This window comes from Ursus arctos, unplaced genomic scaffold (assembly GCF_023065955.2).
Source record: "Ursus arctos isolate Adak ecotype North America unplaced genomic scaffold, UrsArc2.0 scaffold_25, whole genome shotgun sequence".
In the NCBI taxonomy this organism is placed as follows: Eukaryota; Metazoa; Chordata; class Mammalia; order Carnivora; family Ursidae; genus Ursus; species Ursus arctos.
The window spans coordinates 38767832-38783126 of NW_026622930.1; the positions used below are offsets into that span (position 1 = coordinate 38767832).

Sequence of the window (15295 nt, forward strand, 5' to 3'; positions counted from 1 at the left end):
ATTTTTTTCCCAAACCACATCATTTTATAGACAATTTAGGAACAAATAACGCACAAGTTTTGTTTGAAAAGATGGGTCCAAATGTGGCTATAATACATTATAAGCCAACTTCTCTGAGTTCGGTTTATCTTTCAAGTATCTTCCACTTTGTCAGAGACAGCTGTAAAGGGGAAAAAAAAAAAAAAGCAGCAGCAAGGTTCCTGAGATGTCCACATTCTCAGATCAAATAAACTGCACAGACAGCTTATCATTTGTATGGCTTTGGCTCAGTGTTTCTGAAAGGAAGCATAGCTGCTTTTTGTCCTGCCTAGTGACATCCTACTTGCTTTCAGTGCTGGTACGGATGAGGTCTGGTAAGCTTCTTTTCAGAGGCTCTCCTTGTAGTTCTTTCCTGTACTCCACTATTTTCAGCCCTGTTCTGGAAACAACAGTTTTTAAGGACGCAGCATCTAACCTCGGGGTTGTAGCTCCCTTTCTCCTCTTCACCCTTCCCCGCGCAGACCCACGTCCCCTCCAGAGCTGATATTGGTCTCTTTCAGAATCCTGGCCTTAAGGTCTTTAAGCTTCCTTCCTTTTCCCTGAGTCCCGAGACACCAGTCCGGGCTCAACTTTAGGAGTTGGAAGGGCGGCTCGCCTCATCCGTCACGCTTCAGCTGCTGACTGCTTCTACCTGCTCATCATCTCCTTAGATTCTTACCCCAAAGAGAGGAAGATTCAAGTGGATTTGGCCCATCCCCTAATCGGGGCCTGCCACTAGCAGGCCGGGGGCTGATGTGGGCCGAGGGAGACTAGGACGAAGCAGGCCATTTTCACCTGCGTAATAACAGGCTTGGGAGTAGCGGAGCGGCGGCGGCGGCGGCGGCTGGAGTAGGAGGAGGAGCGCAAGCAGCGGCCGCGGCGGGGCCGGGAGGAAGAGGAGGGGGAGGAGGAGGAGCTGAAGCGGGGAGAGCGGCAGCCAGCAGCTCGGCCGGAGTTGCAGCAGCGGCAGCGGCGCTGACACCGTAGCCTCCCCAAGCCCCGAGTCCAGGCGGGGGCAGCAGCAGGGAGCGCCCGGCCGCCCAGGCACCGCACCTCGGCCCCGCCAAACCGCCGTCGTCGCGCCGGGGGGACCGCCAGCCATGGCCACGCCGCCGGATCCCCAAGACGAGCTGCTGCCGCTGACAGGCTCCGGGTCCCAGTGGTTCGGGGACCGGGGGGAGGGGGAGAACGAAGCGGTGACGCCGACAGGGGCCAAGCCGGCGCCGCAGGCGGGGGAGCCCGGCCGGGGGCTGGGCGCCGGGGCAGGAGAAGCGGCGCCGCGGGAACTGGACTCGGGCCCCGCCCGGCCGCCGCCCGTTGCCATGGGAACTGCATCCACAGGTAAGGCGGGCGGCGGGCGCCGCTGCCCCGCAAATGGCGTCGGGGACCGGGTCCCTCAGCCGGTCCCCTTCTCCACATCTCGGCTCTGCACCTCGCTCGCGCTCTCTACCTTGAGCACCAACCTCAGCCCGCTTCGCCACGGGCGACTGTAAATATTGGCGGACTGTTAGAAAACAGGAATTTTTTACCCCAAAGGCTCGGAAGAAGACAAAATACTATCGATTCATTTTATTTCATTATCATTGTTATCTCGGCTTTAAAAATTGTCCTCGGAGGCGAACCGCAGCATCCTGGCTGCTGGCGCGCCCGCGTACAAGTTTTTTCCTTCCGCCAAGAGGTTGGAGGCTGTAGGGCCCGCTTGGCCAGTTGCGATGATTTTTTGGGGCGTGTTTGCACTCGGCGTGCGCGCCGGCTACAGGGGACGCTGACAACAAAGCGACGGGCAGGCCGGCTGCCGCTAGATCCGGCTGGGTCAGGGGCAGAGATGTGGCTGGAAGTGTTCCTTACCCCTTCCCTCCACAAATCGCCACACCCTACTCCCTCCCAGTTCCCCCGCCGTTCTCCACCTCCCCCTCCCTGCCGCAGAAAACAGAAATCCCAAGGTGTGTATGTCTCATCTAGGAGGGGCAGCTTTGCAAGAGGGTTAGGAGTTGCGACTGTCCCTGCCCGGAACTGCCCAGATGTCCCCGTCTTGCAGGGAGCATTGAAACTTGGAACCCGTAAGAGCGGCCGGCCTGGCTGCGGTGTGAGGGCTTGAGTAGTGGTGGTGGTGAGCGAACGAGGCACAGTTTACCGGCAATCTGGACCCGCTGGGTATTTGGAAATTGCCTTGGGTTCGGTCACCCTTAGCCTGACTCCCCCTTTCGAGCCGGAGCGCGCGGGTGCCCAGCTGGGACCAGGGCCTTGGAGCATCCCGACCAAAGGATGCGGGAGGTGAAGCTTTGGGGAGGGGCTGCCGGCCTGGGTAGCCCTGTGTTTCCAGGCAGGGGGTTAGAGGGGGCCGTGCAGTGTTGTTCTCTGAAAAAGCTTTGTTGTAGTGGAATGGGAGTTGTGTAGATTTGGATATGTAGTCCTCGAGGATATGGGGTGGTGGGTGCTTCCGGAAGAGGGAAAGGGGGTGGGACTGCTTGCGTGTTCTTGGCAGCTGATTTAGGGAAATCCCTTTCTTAAGCCACCGCCTCACTTAAGGGTCATGTGGAGTGCGTTAGGTAGTCTTAACTCTGGTCTAGTACAAAAGATTTGAGCTGAGGAAAAAATGTTTGGGGAATGCGATAATTAAAACATATCAACACTGATGGGAAGGGAAAAATTGGGGACCATGATCAGAAAAGAAAGAAAGAAAGAAAGAAAGAAAGAAAGAAAGAAAGAAAGAAAGAAAAGAAGAAAACTGCAAGGAAGAAAACCCCATTTGTCATATATTAATTATTATATGAGGGTGTGGGGGTGGAAAGGTTTTAAGACTAAGAAAGGCTGCCTAGCTTCTCTTTCAACTTCTTCATCTGAATGAAAACAAAACTCCTTGTAATGGCAAAGGAAGATGGAAAAAGATAAAAGACAAAGGGAGGTACTTTTGTTGGTTTTCCATTACTATTCTTTGTAGCTCATAGTTCAGAACCTTTACCCACCATCATCAAAGTAAATTATTTCTTTATAAATATTTCCCACCTCCCACTACTGTCACCAAAGTTAGGGGAACCTGGGAAAGGAAGCTAGTGCCCTGTGTTCAGTAACACACTATACATTAAAATGAGTTGCTATGTATAAAATGTTTAGAACAACTCCTGTCATAAAGTAGCCATTTGCAATTTTAACATTATTGGCTTTTTTTTATAGAAAATTATAGAAATATTTTACTTTTTTGAATATGTTGGGGGTTTCCTGTTCTAGACAACAAATACACTAATAAAATGAACATGATGATGCTGAGTTTGGATGGGAAGGGGATGAAGGGATGGGAAAGGAGCACATATTTTGCATATTTATATAGAATGTTTTTAGTTTATTATTGCTGCTTGAAGGAATGTCTCATATAGTTGTTGATTGTTTAATGTTTTAAATGTACATGTTTCATATTTCTTATACTGGAGAGGCTGGTATAAGAGACCTAGATGCTGGAAATGATATCTAAATAAGTAGCTAGGTCTTGAAAATCCAAACAAAATCTGGGCCATCTTCCTTGTCTGTTATTGCGACAGGTTTTTTTTTTTTTTTTTTTTTTTTTTGCTATAAGCAACGTCAGTAGGTGCATCTGTAACTTTATCAGAGACAAAATCCAGAGGGAGCCTATTAAACACACTGATCTACTTTTTAAAAAAAGAATGGTGCTCTTTGGGACTCAAACTAAGAAGTAACTTAGACTTTGAGCGTGATGCCCTATAAACAGATTTTGTTTCTTTTTCAGATAGGATTATAAAGTGTAAGACAGATATTGATATTTTAAAAGCTTTTTTTTTTTCTGAAAAACAGCACTAGTCATGCCATCTGGACAGAAATTCTGTTATTTATTTTTATACATTGATGGTAATTAAAGTTCCTAAAGAAACATTTCCAAAACTATTTCTTAATAATGTCCTGCAATGAATATATGTTTAAACATCATTAAAACTGTGCTATATTTTCAGGTATTCTCATTGCTCCTGTCCCTTTTGTGGAGTGGAAATGTTTTTAATAAAAAGTAACACTTTCTTTTAAAGCTACAATTTTTCATGTCGAAAATTGATAATGGGCATGCAAAATGATGTCTATTGCCAAGGGAACATTTAATACACCCTGTGTAGGCTACAACATGTTAGAGTTGTTACATCATGAATCAGCACCATCATCTAATAACTTTATACAAAGGGTGGTAAGAGCAACTGTTTTGTTTTTTCACGATCAGTTATTTTATCCCTGGAAACTATTCAAAGGGAGCATACAATAACACAAGGATAGAAGAAGGGCCCTTTGTTTAAAGGAATAATTTAAAATAGAACATTTGAACAAAATGCAGTGGTGAGAAGTTAACTCATGGTTGCTTTGGAAATTAACTCATTGACTGCTTTATGCATGAAGGCAAAATGAACAGAATGGTGAATGGTCCAGAGAAATAAATATGATTTGCTTCTGTAATATTGACTTATAGATAATTTGACTTAAATTTCTAGATGATTGGTGAGAGTGAGAGAGATTTTTATTTTATTTGGGACACAGTGCTCATAAATTCGTATTTTTCAAATGCTGAATGTGATACGCTATTGGAAAAGCTATAAATTATCTCTCATGATTTAAATAACTTCAGAATATTTATATATCCTGTGTTCATTGTTTAGTATAATAAGTTGTACTGTAAATATCACTGACATCTTCTAAAATTCACATGGAGGCTGGATTGAATCTCTTAACTTGTGGGTGTGTTTGATAGATGTGTGTACAGTTTTTTTATTTGGAGTCATTCCCAGTAATCCCCTTCAGAAGGTGTAAATTTCAATTTTCTTTTTTCTTTCATCTTTTGAGAAAGCTACAGTTAATGTGGAAATGAGAAGGAACATTACACTTACTCTTACAATATTTTACAGAACATATAAGAAGAATAAAAGAGTTCCTAATGTAATTTATTTCTCGGACATAGCCTCTGGTTACAATCAATAACATTTCTGGCAGAAAGTATGGTATATGTCCTTTCATATAGGGAATTCAAGTTAGGGTGAATTAAAATTTAGAAACACTTACATACCCTAAAAATACATGGATAATAAATTTTATCGAGGCTTCCAGCATCACTTCCTCTTCATGTACTCACTCTTCCTGGAAACCCATCCTGGTCGTTGCCCCTCAGATCTACCATAGGCCTTCTTGCCTCGTCTCTTTCCTAGGGTGTTCATTTACTTCCAATTCTGCAGGTTTGGAGACAAGTTGTGGATTTTTTTGCTCATTATATTGTATCCTGAATAGCACGGGTTCCAGAAGGGTTTTATTATCTGTAAAGTGAGAAACCATTGCGGTTCAATTCAGTTTAGTAAACATTCAATGAATGCCTCCTTTTTGGAAGTGTCTGTGCTAAACACAGGTCGTGGTTTCCTGAAATAGGTGCATCTTTCTGTTTCACATTAGTATTTAGTTTAATGAAACAGTTCCTTTGGTGTCATTTTTCAATTTCCTTATTCCCAAGTCATCACTGGAAGCTTGACTAGAAGGGCATTATAATAATCTAACCCCACAGGCACAAGGGCATGAGTTAGTTTTCGGAGGTCACCACGGGATAAACAAACATGAGCACAACTTGCTCAGACTATGCAGCTGTGGGAAAAGAAAATCTATCTAGGTATCTGTCAGTCTATGGGATTGGGATCAAAAGAAGGGAGCATTTTATTTATTTTCTTATTCTGGGGATTTTAAGGCATATTTGTAAAGTGATATAAATGATTCACTTGGGATGGAAAGATGGCGAGTGTAGGGGAGAGAGTGCATTTCCTGTAACTGAGTAGGTGAGGGGAATGGACCCAGGGCATGGTGGAGGGCTGATGTTAGATGGACCGAAGGACAGCTTGCGGATAGAACTGGAGCAAAGACAGATGAGTGGGGCACAGGGGTGGGGCCGAGAACAGCTAGAGGTTCTTTTCCAACTGTTTCTATTTTCCATGAACTAGGAAACAAGGTCAAGAGCAGAGTGAAAGCAGGAGTGGAGTTGGAAGTTTGAGAGGAGGGGAGAAAGTAGAAAATTGTTTCTAGAACGGCAGAACGAAAGGATTAGTGGAAACTGGGAATTCTGAGCAGTCCTAGGGCTCACTTGGAGTTTGTGGTCATGAGCTTGACGTGAGACCAGTTACTGTATATGCTGTCTTTTTTTCAACCATGTTCAGCTGCCTGAGCCCTGGTTTGGAGTCAGTGGATGGTTGAATTAGTTTTGTTTTTGCTTTTCAGTGAGCATGACAGGAAGAGAGGGGCCATGGACGTGAATTGTGTGTAAGGCAGTGAGGATACTGATGGGTTATGGAATCTGGGGAGGAGGGAAGGAGGACAAGAGGGGGCTGATGCTCAGTGAGAAGATGATATAAATGGTTCATATGTGCTGGTAGGGTGGAAGAACAGATGGGACGGGGATTCCTGGACAAGGGAACTGAAAGGATAAGAGGTGGTGCTTCCAGAGTGGGTGTTTGCGACAGAGATTAAGGAGGGAGCACAGTTATTGAGTAGGAGACCGGGTTGGAGTGGAAGACAAGGTCATTGGAGGAGTGGAGTCCAGAAGAATGGCAAGGGCAGGAGTAAAATCCTGCCCTGTATGGTTACTGAAATCATGAAGAACAATGGCAGAGATCGGAGAGAGACGTGAACTTGGTGCTGGTATCTTTAGGAAAAGACGTAGTGACCTGGGCTTCAAAGCTAAGGGTTTCTTGAGGGGGAGAGAAGAACAGTGTCCTGTGAAATGATTAATGTGAAGTCCTGACTGTAGGTTCTGCAAACTATTTAATATGTACAGAACGTAGGAGATGCAACTTAAAATAGTGCATTGTGGGGGATGGGAACTTTGAGGGTTGTAATTAACTGAATATGAGCTAGTGGTATGGTGAAATTACTAAAATCTCTTATGTAATTTTAGATAGTATTAATAGAAAGTCTTGGGTACACATTATATGAGGTAATAATTCCTCTAGATTTTGTTCTAGGCAGATTTGGAGCCTTGTACTAAACAGTGGATACCATGCTGTGAGAGACATTCATGAACTACAGAATGTTGAGAGAAGGGTGACCAGACTGGTGAGGCTTCTAGAAAAAATGCCATTTGAGAAATGGCTGAAGAAATTAATTTTTTTGTCACAAGAAAGAAGAATGAATGGAGATTTCAATGTTAAATTCGAATACCGGAAGCACTTCTCTGAATCAGAGATGTGACCCAGACGATTTCACAGGGCAGAATTGGGAGGGTGGGCAAATTGGAGAAGCAGATTCCTACTTAGTGAAGGAGAAAGTTCTACTAACTAGAACTACCTGGAAAAGAGGTTGCCTGTCAGTTACTGATATTCAAGCAAAAATGAGGTTGTTGTTTATTGGAGGAAACTTTGAAAGGAAGTTATTAGTTATACCAAGATCTTTATACTTTCCTAAAAGAAAACAATGTGCCTAACTTAAAGTTGTGGTTGTTAACATGGACCTATTTCTTAAAAGCGAACAGCATCCTAATGAAACCAGAAAGAGTCCGTCGCAAAACCCATAGTTAACTCCAAATTGACTACCTAAAATGCACTCTCCACAAAATTGTGGCTTCCTTGAAATTCTCTAGTTCTCCCTTGTCGAGAAACACTCCTTAATGTAACATACTGGCTTAAGAACTACACAGTTTTATCCAGTTTGGGGTCATTAACCTAAATGTGAAGCACGTTGTTTGCAAGTATCTCTTTTATTTATTCTTTTTCCTGAACTATCTTTTTCATTTTTGGCTAACATATCTAATTCCATAGATATTCAACATATTCTAAATGTTTGGGGAATTCATTAAATAATTCCGTAGTGCTAAAAGCATCATTTGACTCTGTCCGTAGTCCTCTTCTTCACTCCCTGTACATTTATGTGAGATTATTCATTGTAAAAACTATGTTTCCTGGGTTTCCTAATGAATTACCTTTCTAGCTAGAACAGTTCTGCATTCTAACTTCCATCTCCGATCCCCAAATGGATTTTCTAATTCATCTCCTGCATGAGATTATTATAAAACCAGTTATAGGGGCGCCTGGGTGGCACAGCGGTTAAGCGCCTGCCTTCGGCTCAGGGCGTGATCCCGGCGTTATGGGATCGAGCCCCACATCAGGCTCCTCCGCTGTGAGCCTGCTTCTTCCTCTCCCGCTCCCCCTGCTTGTGTTCCCTCTCTCGCTGGCTGTTTCTATCTCTGTCAAAAAAATAAATAAAATCTTTAAAAAAAAAAAAACAGTTATAGACCAAAATTCTTGCTTCTTGAATGTGGGGAACTTGTTGAATATATCATATCTTTAAAAAATACCTAGACCTAGAATTTTGTTTTAGGCTTAGCAAATCTTTATGCATTTTCAAAAAACAACTCTTGAATAACAAAGAATTGTGTGTGTTCAAGTTACGGCTGATCTAGTTGCTGAGCATAAGAATAAAAACCAATGTCACGTCTATCTTTGGCATGAATTTTGCAACTGATCCTGAAAAATTAGGACTTCTGAAAATGTGGTCTGTAGACTGTCTGCTTCAGGATCACATGAGGTAATCCACAGACTTCAGACTAGGGAAACAAGCCTGCCAGATGCATATTAAAACTTCAGGAAGCACCAATGTATTGACTCTCCCCCATATGCTTGGTATTTTGCTAGGAGCTGTGGGGAATTGAGGACATGAGCTATGTCCCCTTTCCCCGTTCTTCTGAGCTTACTGTCTAGTTGGGAGGTTAGACTAACTCACACAAAACAAAGGTCAGTAAGTCAGAATACAGCCTGCTGCTTAGACGGATGGTACAAGCGCTAAGTGCTACGCACATTCCGTGGTTTTATGGGTCCCAGAGTTCCTGGTCTTTTGAAGGAGGTGGAGTGTGACACACCTAAAGGATAGACAGAACAGGAATGAGCAGAAGTGACCTGAAAGACAGTTTGGGTGAGGGGAGAAACATGGGTGATGACTTGGGGATGACCAGTGACTAGGCTGGTTTAACCTGTCCGGCTGGGTGAGGGGAGACAGATTCTGGGGGGCTTGAAAGCTACTCACGGGACTCTAGACTCCTTGTGTATGGATTCTGGGACCTTTGCAGGTTTATGGGTGGGGGAGGTAATATTATAAAACTGTGGTAAGGAGGATTGGTCAGACGGTGGCATAGAGGATGAACTTAGTGGGGAAGGCTGACCCACTGGCAGCATCAGGGCCTTGAATAAATAGCCATGGGAAGAAAGAGGAAAAAAGGATGAGCAGCTTCCTGGTAATATTTAATAGCACTTTGTGACTGACAAGATATAGGGTGTGAGGAAAGGAGTAAGTCAACTCTAAAGTTCCGTGTCCTGTGGCTGGGAGGATGTTGATGTTCTAGGGAGGTAGGGAGGGGGAACTGGTTAAAGAAGGAAGATCACGGATTCATTTTTAGTCATGTGGGGCTTGAAAGGATGATAAGCCCCTTGACTGGAAATCTCCCCTTGGCACTGAAGATAAAGGAATGGATTTTAGAGTTGAAAGCAGGATTGTTGATATAGATTTAGAAGGTTACAAGAGAAGTCATAGAATAAATTAGATTTTTGAAAGAGAGTATGTTGTGTGGGAAGACCAAAGGGCCAAGAACGGAGCACGGGCTCCTTGCCTCTTACTAGCTGAGTGGCATTAGGCAAGTTTTTGAACTTCCCTGAGCCTCAGATTCCATAGTAGTATATATGGTACTGGGTCTTGTAGAGGGTCTGGCAATCAAATGGTAATTACTGGGTTTTTTTAAGATTTTATTTATTTATTTGAGAGGGAGAGAGAATGCACACAAGTAGGGGAGCAGCTCAAATGGCAATTACTCTTATTATTAGAGTATCATGGAAGCCAAGACGGCATGGTAGAGAATGAGCTCTGACTGAGAAAGCACATTTCTTTTTTTAAAGATTTATTAATTTTTTTCAGAGAGAGAGCACATGAGCAGGGGGAGAGGGAGACAAACAGACTACCCACTGAGCGGGGAGTCCAATATGGTGTTCAGTCTCAGGACCCTGAGATCAAGACCTGAGTCAAAATCAAGAGTTGGACCCTTAACCCACTGAGCCACCTAGCTGCCCCTGAGAGGTTTACCTTGTCTTGGCTTTGGCACCTAATATAATGTCAATGTGGGCAAATCTGCTTTACGTCTCAGTTTCTTCATATATAAAATGGGCCTGATACTATTGTCCTGGCTATCTTAAGGACGTGTATCATGAAGATAAAATGAAGTAACATGGGGAAGTAAATGCAAATTGCAAATAACTAATTATCTGGAAGGTGCTATTAATAGGAAGCCTGGTCAGCACACTGTCAGATGCAGAAGAACGGTCTAGGAGAACAAAGATGGAGAAAAAGTCATGCTACTTTAGTCTTAGGCTTTTTAATAGAAAATGCTTGCTGTGCTTACCTGGACCTCAGCCAAATCTCAGCAGGGAGTGGCAGGAGAGCAGGGAAGAATGGGGGCGGGGAGAAGTCCATTCTGGTGAAGCGCTTTGGAAGACATTTTGGCTCCGGGGAGTGCAGTTGGAGTGGGGACCTGCCTCATTCCTCAGGTCCTAATGAGTGGTCAGTGACTGGAGCAGGGCTGAGGTGCGCCCATGGGGGGCAGCTGGAGTGAGTGCAGACAGCAGCCGGAAGGGCAATGAATGTAGGAAGCTGTTGTAGGTATACGTGGGAGTTGGTCTGGAAGAGGCTGCTTCTGTCACCAAAGAGGGTTTGACAGTGAAAGTCAGCTCCTGCCACTACCTATCCCCACCCCCCACCCCCCCTGCAAGACTAAATCAACTGGTCCTGTGGGCTCTTGCGTATCTGCCGGATAGTCTTACAGCTCTGTACGTTAAAGTCGTTTATAAATAGACTAATGCCTCTGGAAAGATGGAGCCAAGACACTTTTCTTTATCCTCCTGCTAAGTATAGCCAAAATGCCTGAACATTGTATATAAAATAAACATAAAAAGACTCTGAAAGGTGGAGAGAAGAAGGCAGACTTACTAGGGAACTTGGGACCTGAGAAAGGACGTACAGTGAGTTCTCTGGGTTTTCTTTTCCCCTCATCTAGTTCAGACTGGGTATGGTAGAAGCCAGCAACTGGGAAGGGCCAATGCACACAGACAAAAAGCACCTACAAGAAAGCCTGTTCTCTCCAGCCAGATGACCAGGAAAGGAGCAGCCTAGCAAGGCTGAGAACTTTTTGACACTAACTTCTCTGCTCCAGCCAAACACCACAAAATAAACTGCTGGCCCCAATCCCTATCCCACCAGCAAAAGCCAAGCAGGGAGCCTAGACTTCAACCCCTGTGAAGCTGTAAGAGGCACCCCAACAACTCCCCCACCACAATCCTAGTGCCAGTGGACACCATGTGGGAAGCCTGGACTTCCACCCAGTATGGCAAGGCTTCGGACCTAATAAGCCTTCCAGCTAGTGTGGTGTCAGAGGAAGCTGAGTGGAGAGGCAGGCGTTTTAACACTGCTCACTGGTAATGAGACTCAGTGGAGAACCTAAACTCCACCCCCCTCCCTGCCCCGGGGGTAATAAGGCGGCACTCTTCTTCCCTGTTAGTGTGGCATTACGTAAGATCTGTAATCTCATAACGAAACACCCCAAATGTCCAGATTGTAATTGAAAATCACTTGTCATACCAAACCCCAGGAAGATCTGAATGTAAATGACAAGGGCTATTCAAGACCAAGATGACACAGATGTTGGAATTACCTGACGAGAATTTTAAAGCAGCCATCGCAAGAATGCTTCCATAAGCAATTATGAACACACTTCAAACAAGTAATAAAATGGAAAGTCCCAGTGAGGAAATAGAAAGTTTCAGTGAAAAAAATAGAAGATATAATGAAGAACCAAAGGGAAATTTTAGAACTGACAAATACAATCGCTGAAAGACTTAGAAGAGAAAAAAACACAACAATTCAATGGGTGAGCTGAACAGTAGAATGGAAGGGATAGAGGGAGGAACGGGTCAGCTTGCAGATAAACAACAGAAATGACCAATCTGAACAACAGAGAGAAAATAGACTGAAAATAAAAGTGAATGAATAATGAAACCCTTCCAGCTCCGTAGCTCAGGCATGTTTACCGGGCCTCGTTCCCTTTCTCCAATGTTCCCTGGGTGTTCATGTGAAAAGACAGACCACAGTGGAAACAGACTGAGAGGTGTGTGCCTCGGCTTTGCTAAGTAGATCAAGTCTAAGCTGTGTTGGTCTAGATGTGGGCTGTAGGGAGAAGAACCCAAGAGCACTATTTTAAGTCCTTGAGCTGTTTTCTGCGTTTACAGTACCCACTAGTTTCTGACCCTCTCATACTTAGGTAACTAAATATATGCACATATTAGCTAAAGTATTTATTTAACAAGCACTTATGTAGCACCTACAATGTGTTCTGGGCTCCTTACATTTCACTGTTACAACTACTCAGTGAAGCAGGTGTAGTTATCTATCCCATTTTACAGACGAGTAAGTGGAGATAGAGGTTAAGTGTCTTGCCTCAAGTCATGCACTAGTAAGTGGCAGCCATGAGATTTGGCTCTAGAGTCTGTGCTCTTAATTAGCCCACCCTTGCCTGTTTTGGGCTTTTCTCATGCAACATCTATTTTATGACCTCTCTAGTACAAGTTGCATGCTCATAAGGCATCACCCTGTATGAAAGCCTATCTGAACTAGAGTGAAAGAGAGAGGCTAGGTGAGGGGGAAGGTAGCTAAAATGTGGATTGATAGAACTTGAGAGTCCATAGGAACCTCACTGAAAGAAACAGTTGCATTTAAAAGTGGAGGTTTGATGGGACAGTCGTAAAATGTTGCAATGGGATCCTCAAACTAATGACTAAAAATCAGGACGGGAGGGTCATGGGGAAACTGCGACACATATAAAGAAAAAAATAGAGGAGTCTTAGTTAACTAGAAGTTAACCCCAAGTCAGTGGGGTCAACCAGCTGTCCCCAAGGTGATGATTGGTCTCTGTTTAGCAGAGGTATGCAGTTTCGGCCAGAATGGGGGTGGGGGGGTGCTGGGGAGGTGGTGGCCACCCATGTGGCTAGGTGGCATCCTGAGTGCACTGAGAGTGCCGGAATGGAGATGGTGCAGAGGGTAGCAGAAACCTTGACTCTGAAAGAACTGAGGATTTGCAGCCTGCATAAGGGAAGATAGGATGGGTTATGACAGCTCTCTAAAAATACATGAAGAACAGTCCAGTGGCACAGGCACTGGATACATTCTGTGTGACTCTGGAGGATGGAGTTGTGGTCAGTCGGAAGTTACGCTATGAAATATGAAAGTAGCCAGGACTGCCCCATATGGTGATGAGTTTCTTGTCACGGAGGTATGTAAGCGTAGCTGTTCTGGTCATTTATACAATAGAGGGGATACAATAGAGGGGATACATTGGGTTAGTAATTTTTTATCTTTTCAGGTTCATAGACCCCCCCCATAGAGTCTGATGAGAGCTTTGTGATTTCTGCCCAGGAAAATGCATTTTATAAACACCAGTTTGCACACCAATTCTGGGATTTTTTCAGAAGCCTTTTATGGATGGAGGAATTAAATAACTTTACAACTCTTAGAAATTGATAATTCTGGATAACCTCTTAGAGATCACTGTTTATACAAGGGCACTAGTTTTACAATTCAGTAAAATCTCAGTGAATCATCCGTTCACTTATTCAACAAATATTTAGTAAGCACTCTCTAGATGTGTGTGTGTACAAGGTATATACTAGGTATGAGTAGGTGGCACCTAAATGCAAAACCAGAATATAAAAATAAATGCAGTAGAATAACAATGTAGCCAGATTATGAGGAAGAACAGTCTGTATTGAGGAAAAGGTCTGTATTCCGTAAATGCTGTTCCGTTAGTTTCAAGAATATGCTAGAACTGCATTTGTGTCTCTCGAAGGGTTACCAAGCCATGCTCTTTCTAAACCGGCTATGACGAAGTGGGAGAGAGTGTGGACTTGGAGACGCCATGCCAGATTCCAGTCTCCGCTCGTCCAGTGGCCAGTAGCAAGTCACAGCCTCTGTGGGGACAGCTAGATGGTAGCTCTAGGTAAATCTTCAGTCTCCAGATAAGTGAGGTATCATTTGTTCATCTGCTGCTTTTGTGGGTGCTGTAACTTCTGTGTACACTTTCGTCATTGCTAAAGGTTTTGGAACCAGTTGTTACTTAAGGCAACATCCCTTTACTGTTATGATCAGGAGATGTTTGGGGGAAGGGGTAAGAGAAGATGTTACTTCTCCCCCTGCTATGCCCACCAGCCACCTAATGCTACAGTAAATAAGCAAACAAACAAACAGATACTCTCTGATGTGGACAGTGATGTTTTCTCAGTTTTATGTAAAGTGTGCATAGGATTTTTAAAAATTCTGTACTACTTTAATTTGTGTCTGAATACATCATCAAAGTAAAATCAGGGTGATTCCTGCTCGAGGGCAGCTTCAAAATAAGTCACCTGGCTCTGCCTCCAGCCAGCCTGTGGCCCCTAAGCACTATAATCTAGGAAATATTGGAGTGGCCCCTACTATTATTTGTTTATCAAACCTTTTGTTATTGATAACACAAGGGTAAATTGCAACCCAGCATGTTTGCATTTTCAGAATTGAACTTGAATGAGTTTATTTTTTTAATCAAATCCACAGTGTTAAAGTCTTTCTATTTTATTTCACCAGAAATGTGAAAAAGAACAAACACCTAGTACCTTTTCCTAGAAATTGCATAATCTTTTAAAGGCCTGGTAGCTTATAATTTGGATGTTTGCATATCAGAAGTCTCAGAAGAATCCGTTTTGTTTCTATAAATGTGGAACAGTTTTTAAAAATTTGTTTTAAAGAGAGGAAATGTACTTTCTAGAGAAACAAGCCCCAGAAATATCCTGTCTTGAAGGTAAACGTGTGTTAGGAGTAGGAAACAGTTTGTGGTGGGCTGTCAGGCCATTTGTGTTACCTTTTTTTTTTCTTTTTAGGTATAGTACTGTGCTTTGTGCTCACTACTTATTTAACCATTATAATAACTTCCAGGAACATTGGTTCCTAAATGAAATCTCCACCAATTTGTTAACAAAAAAGCTCTGCCATTCTGTCAGACTGGGGACATCAAGGTCAACCTTTAACTGTGTCACTTAAGAAGTAATGATTGGTTTCCCCTGTGATCGTTTGTGTGAAAATGTCTTCTAGATATTGATTTGATATTGAAATGCCACCTTGTATAATGAATCTTGTGAAGTGTCAGTTTTCAGTTCATAAAAGGGATAATTGACACATAGGTTGAAAACAAGAGCCTAGAACT

At 43.6% G+C, this 15295-nt stretch overlaps 1 protein-coding gene across 1 annotated transcript in view; it reads left to right on the forward strand.

The window, feature by feature from the left end:
- The first annotated feature begins 957 nt into the window (after nucleotides 1-957).
- Nucleotides 958-15295, forward strand: part of RTN1 (reticulon 1) — a 206098-nt gene continuing 191760 nt past the window's right edge. Inside the window, exon 1 of the mRNA XM_026480409.4 lies at nucleotides 958-1359. Coding sequence (XP_026336194.2) covers nucleotides 1119-1359 — 241 coding nt within the window. The 5' untranslated portion in view covers nucleotides 958-1118. The remainder of the gene's footprint in view (nucleotides 1360-15295) is intronic.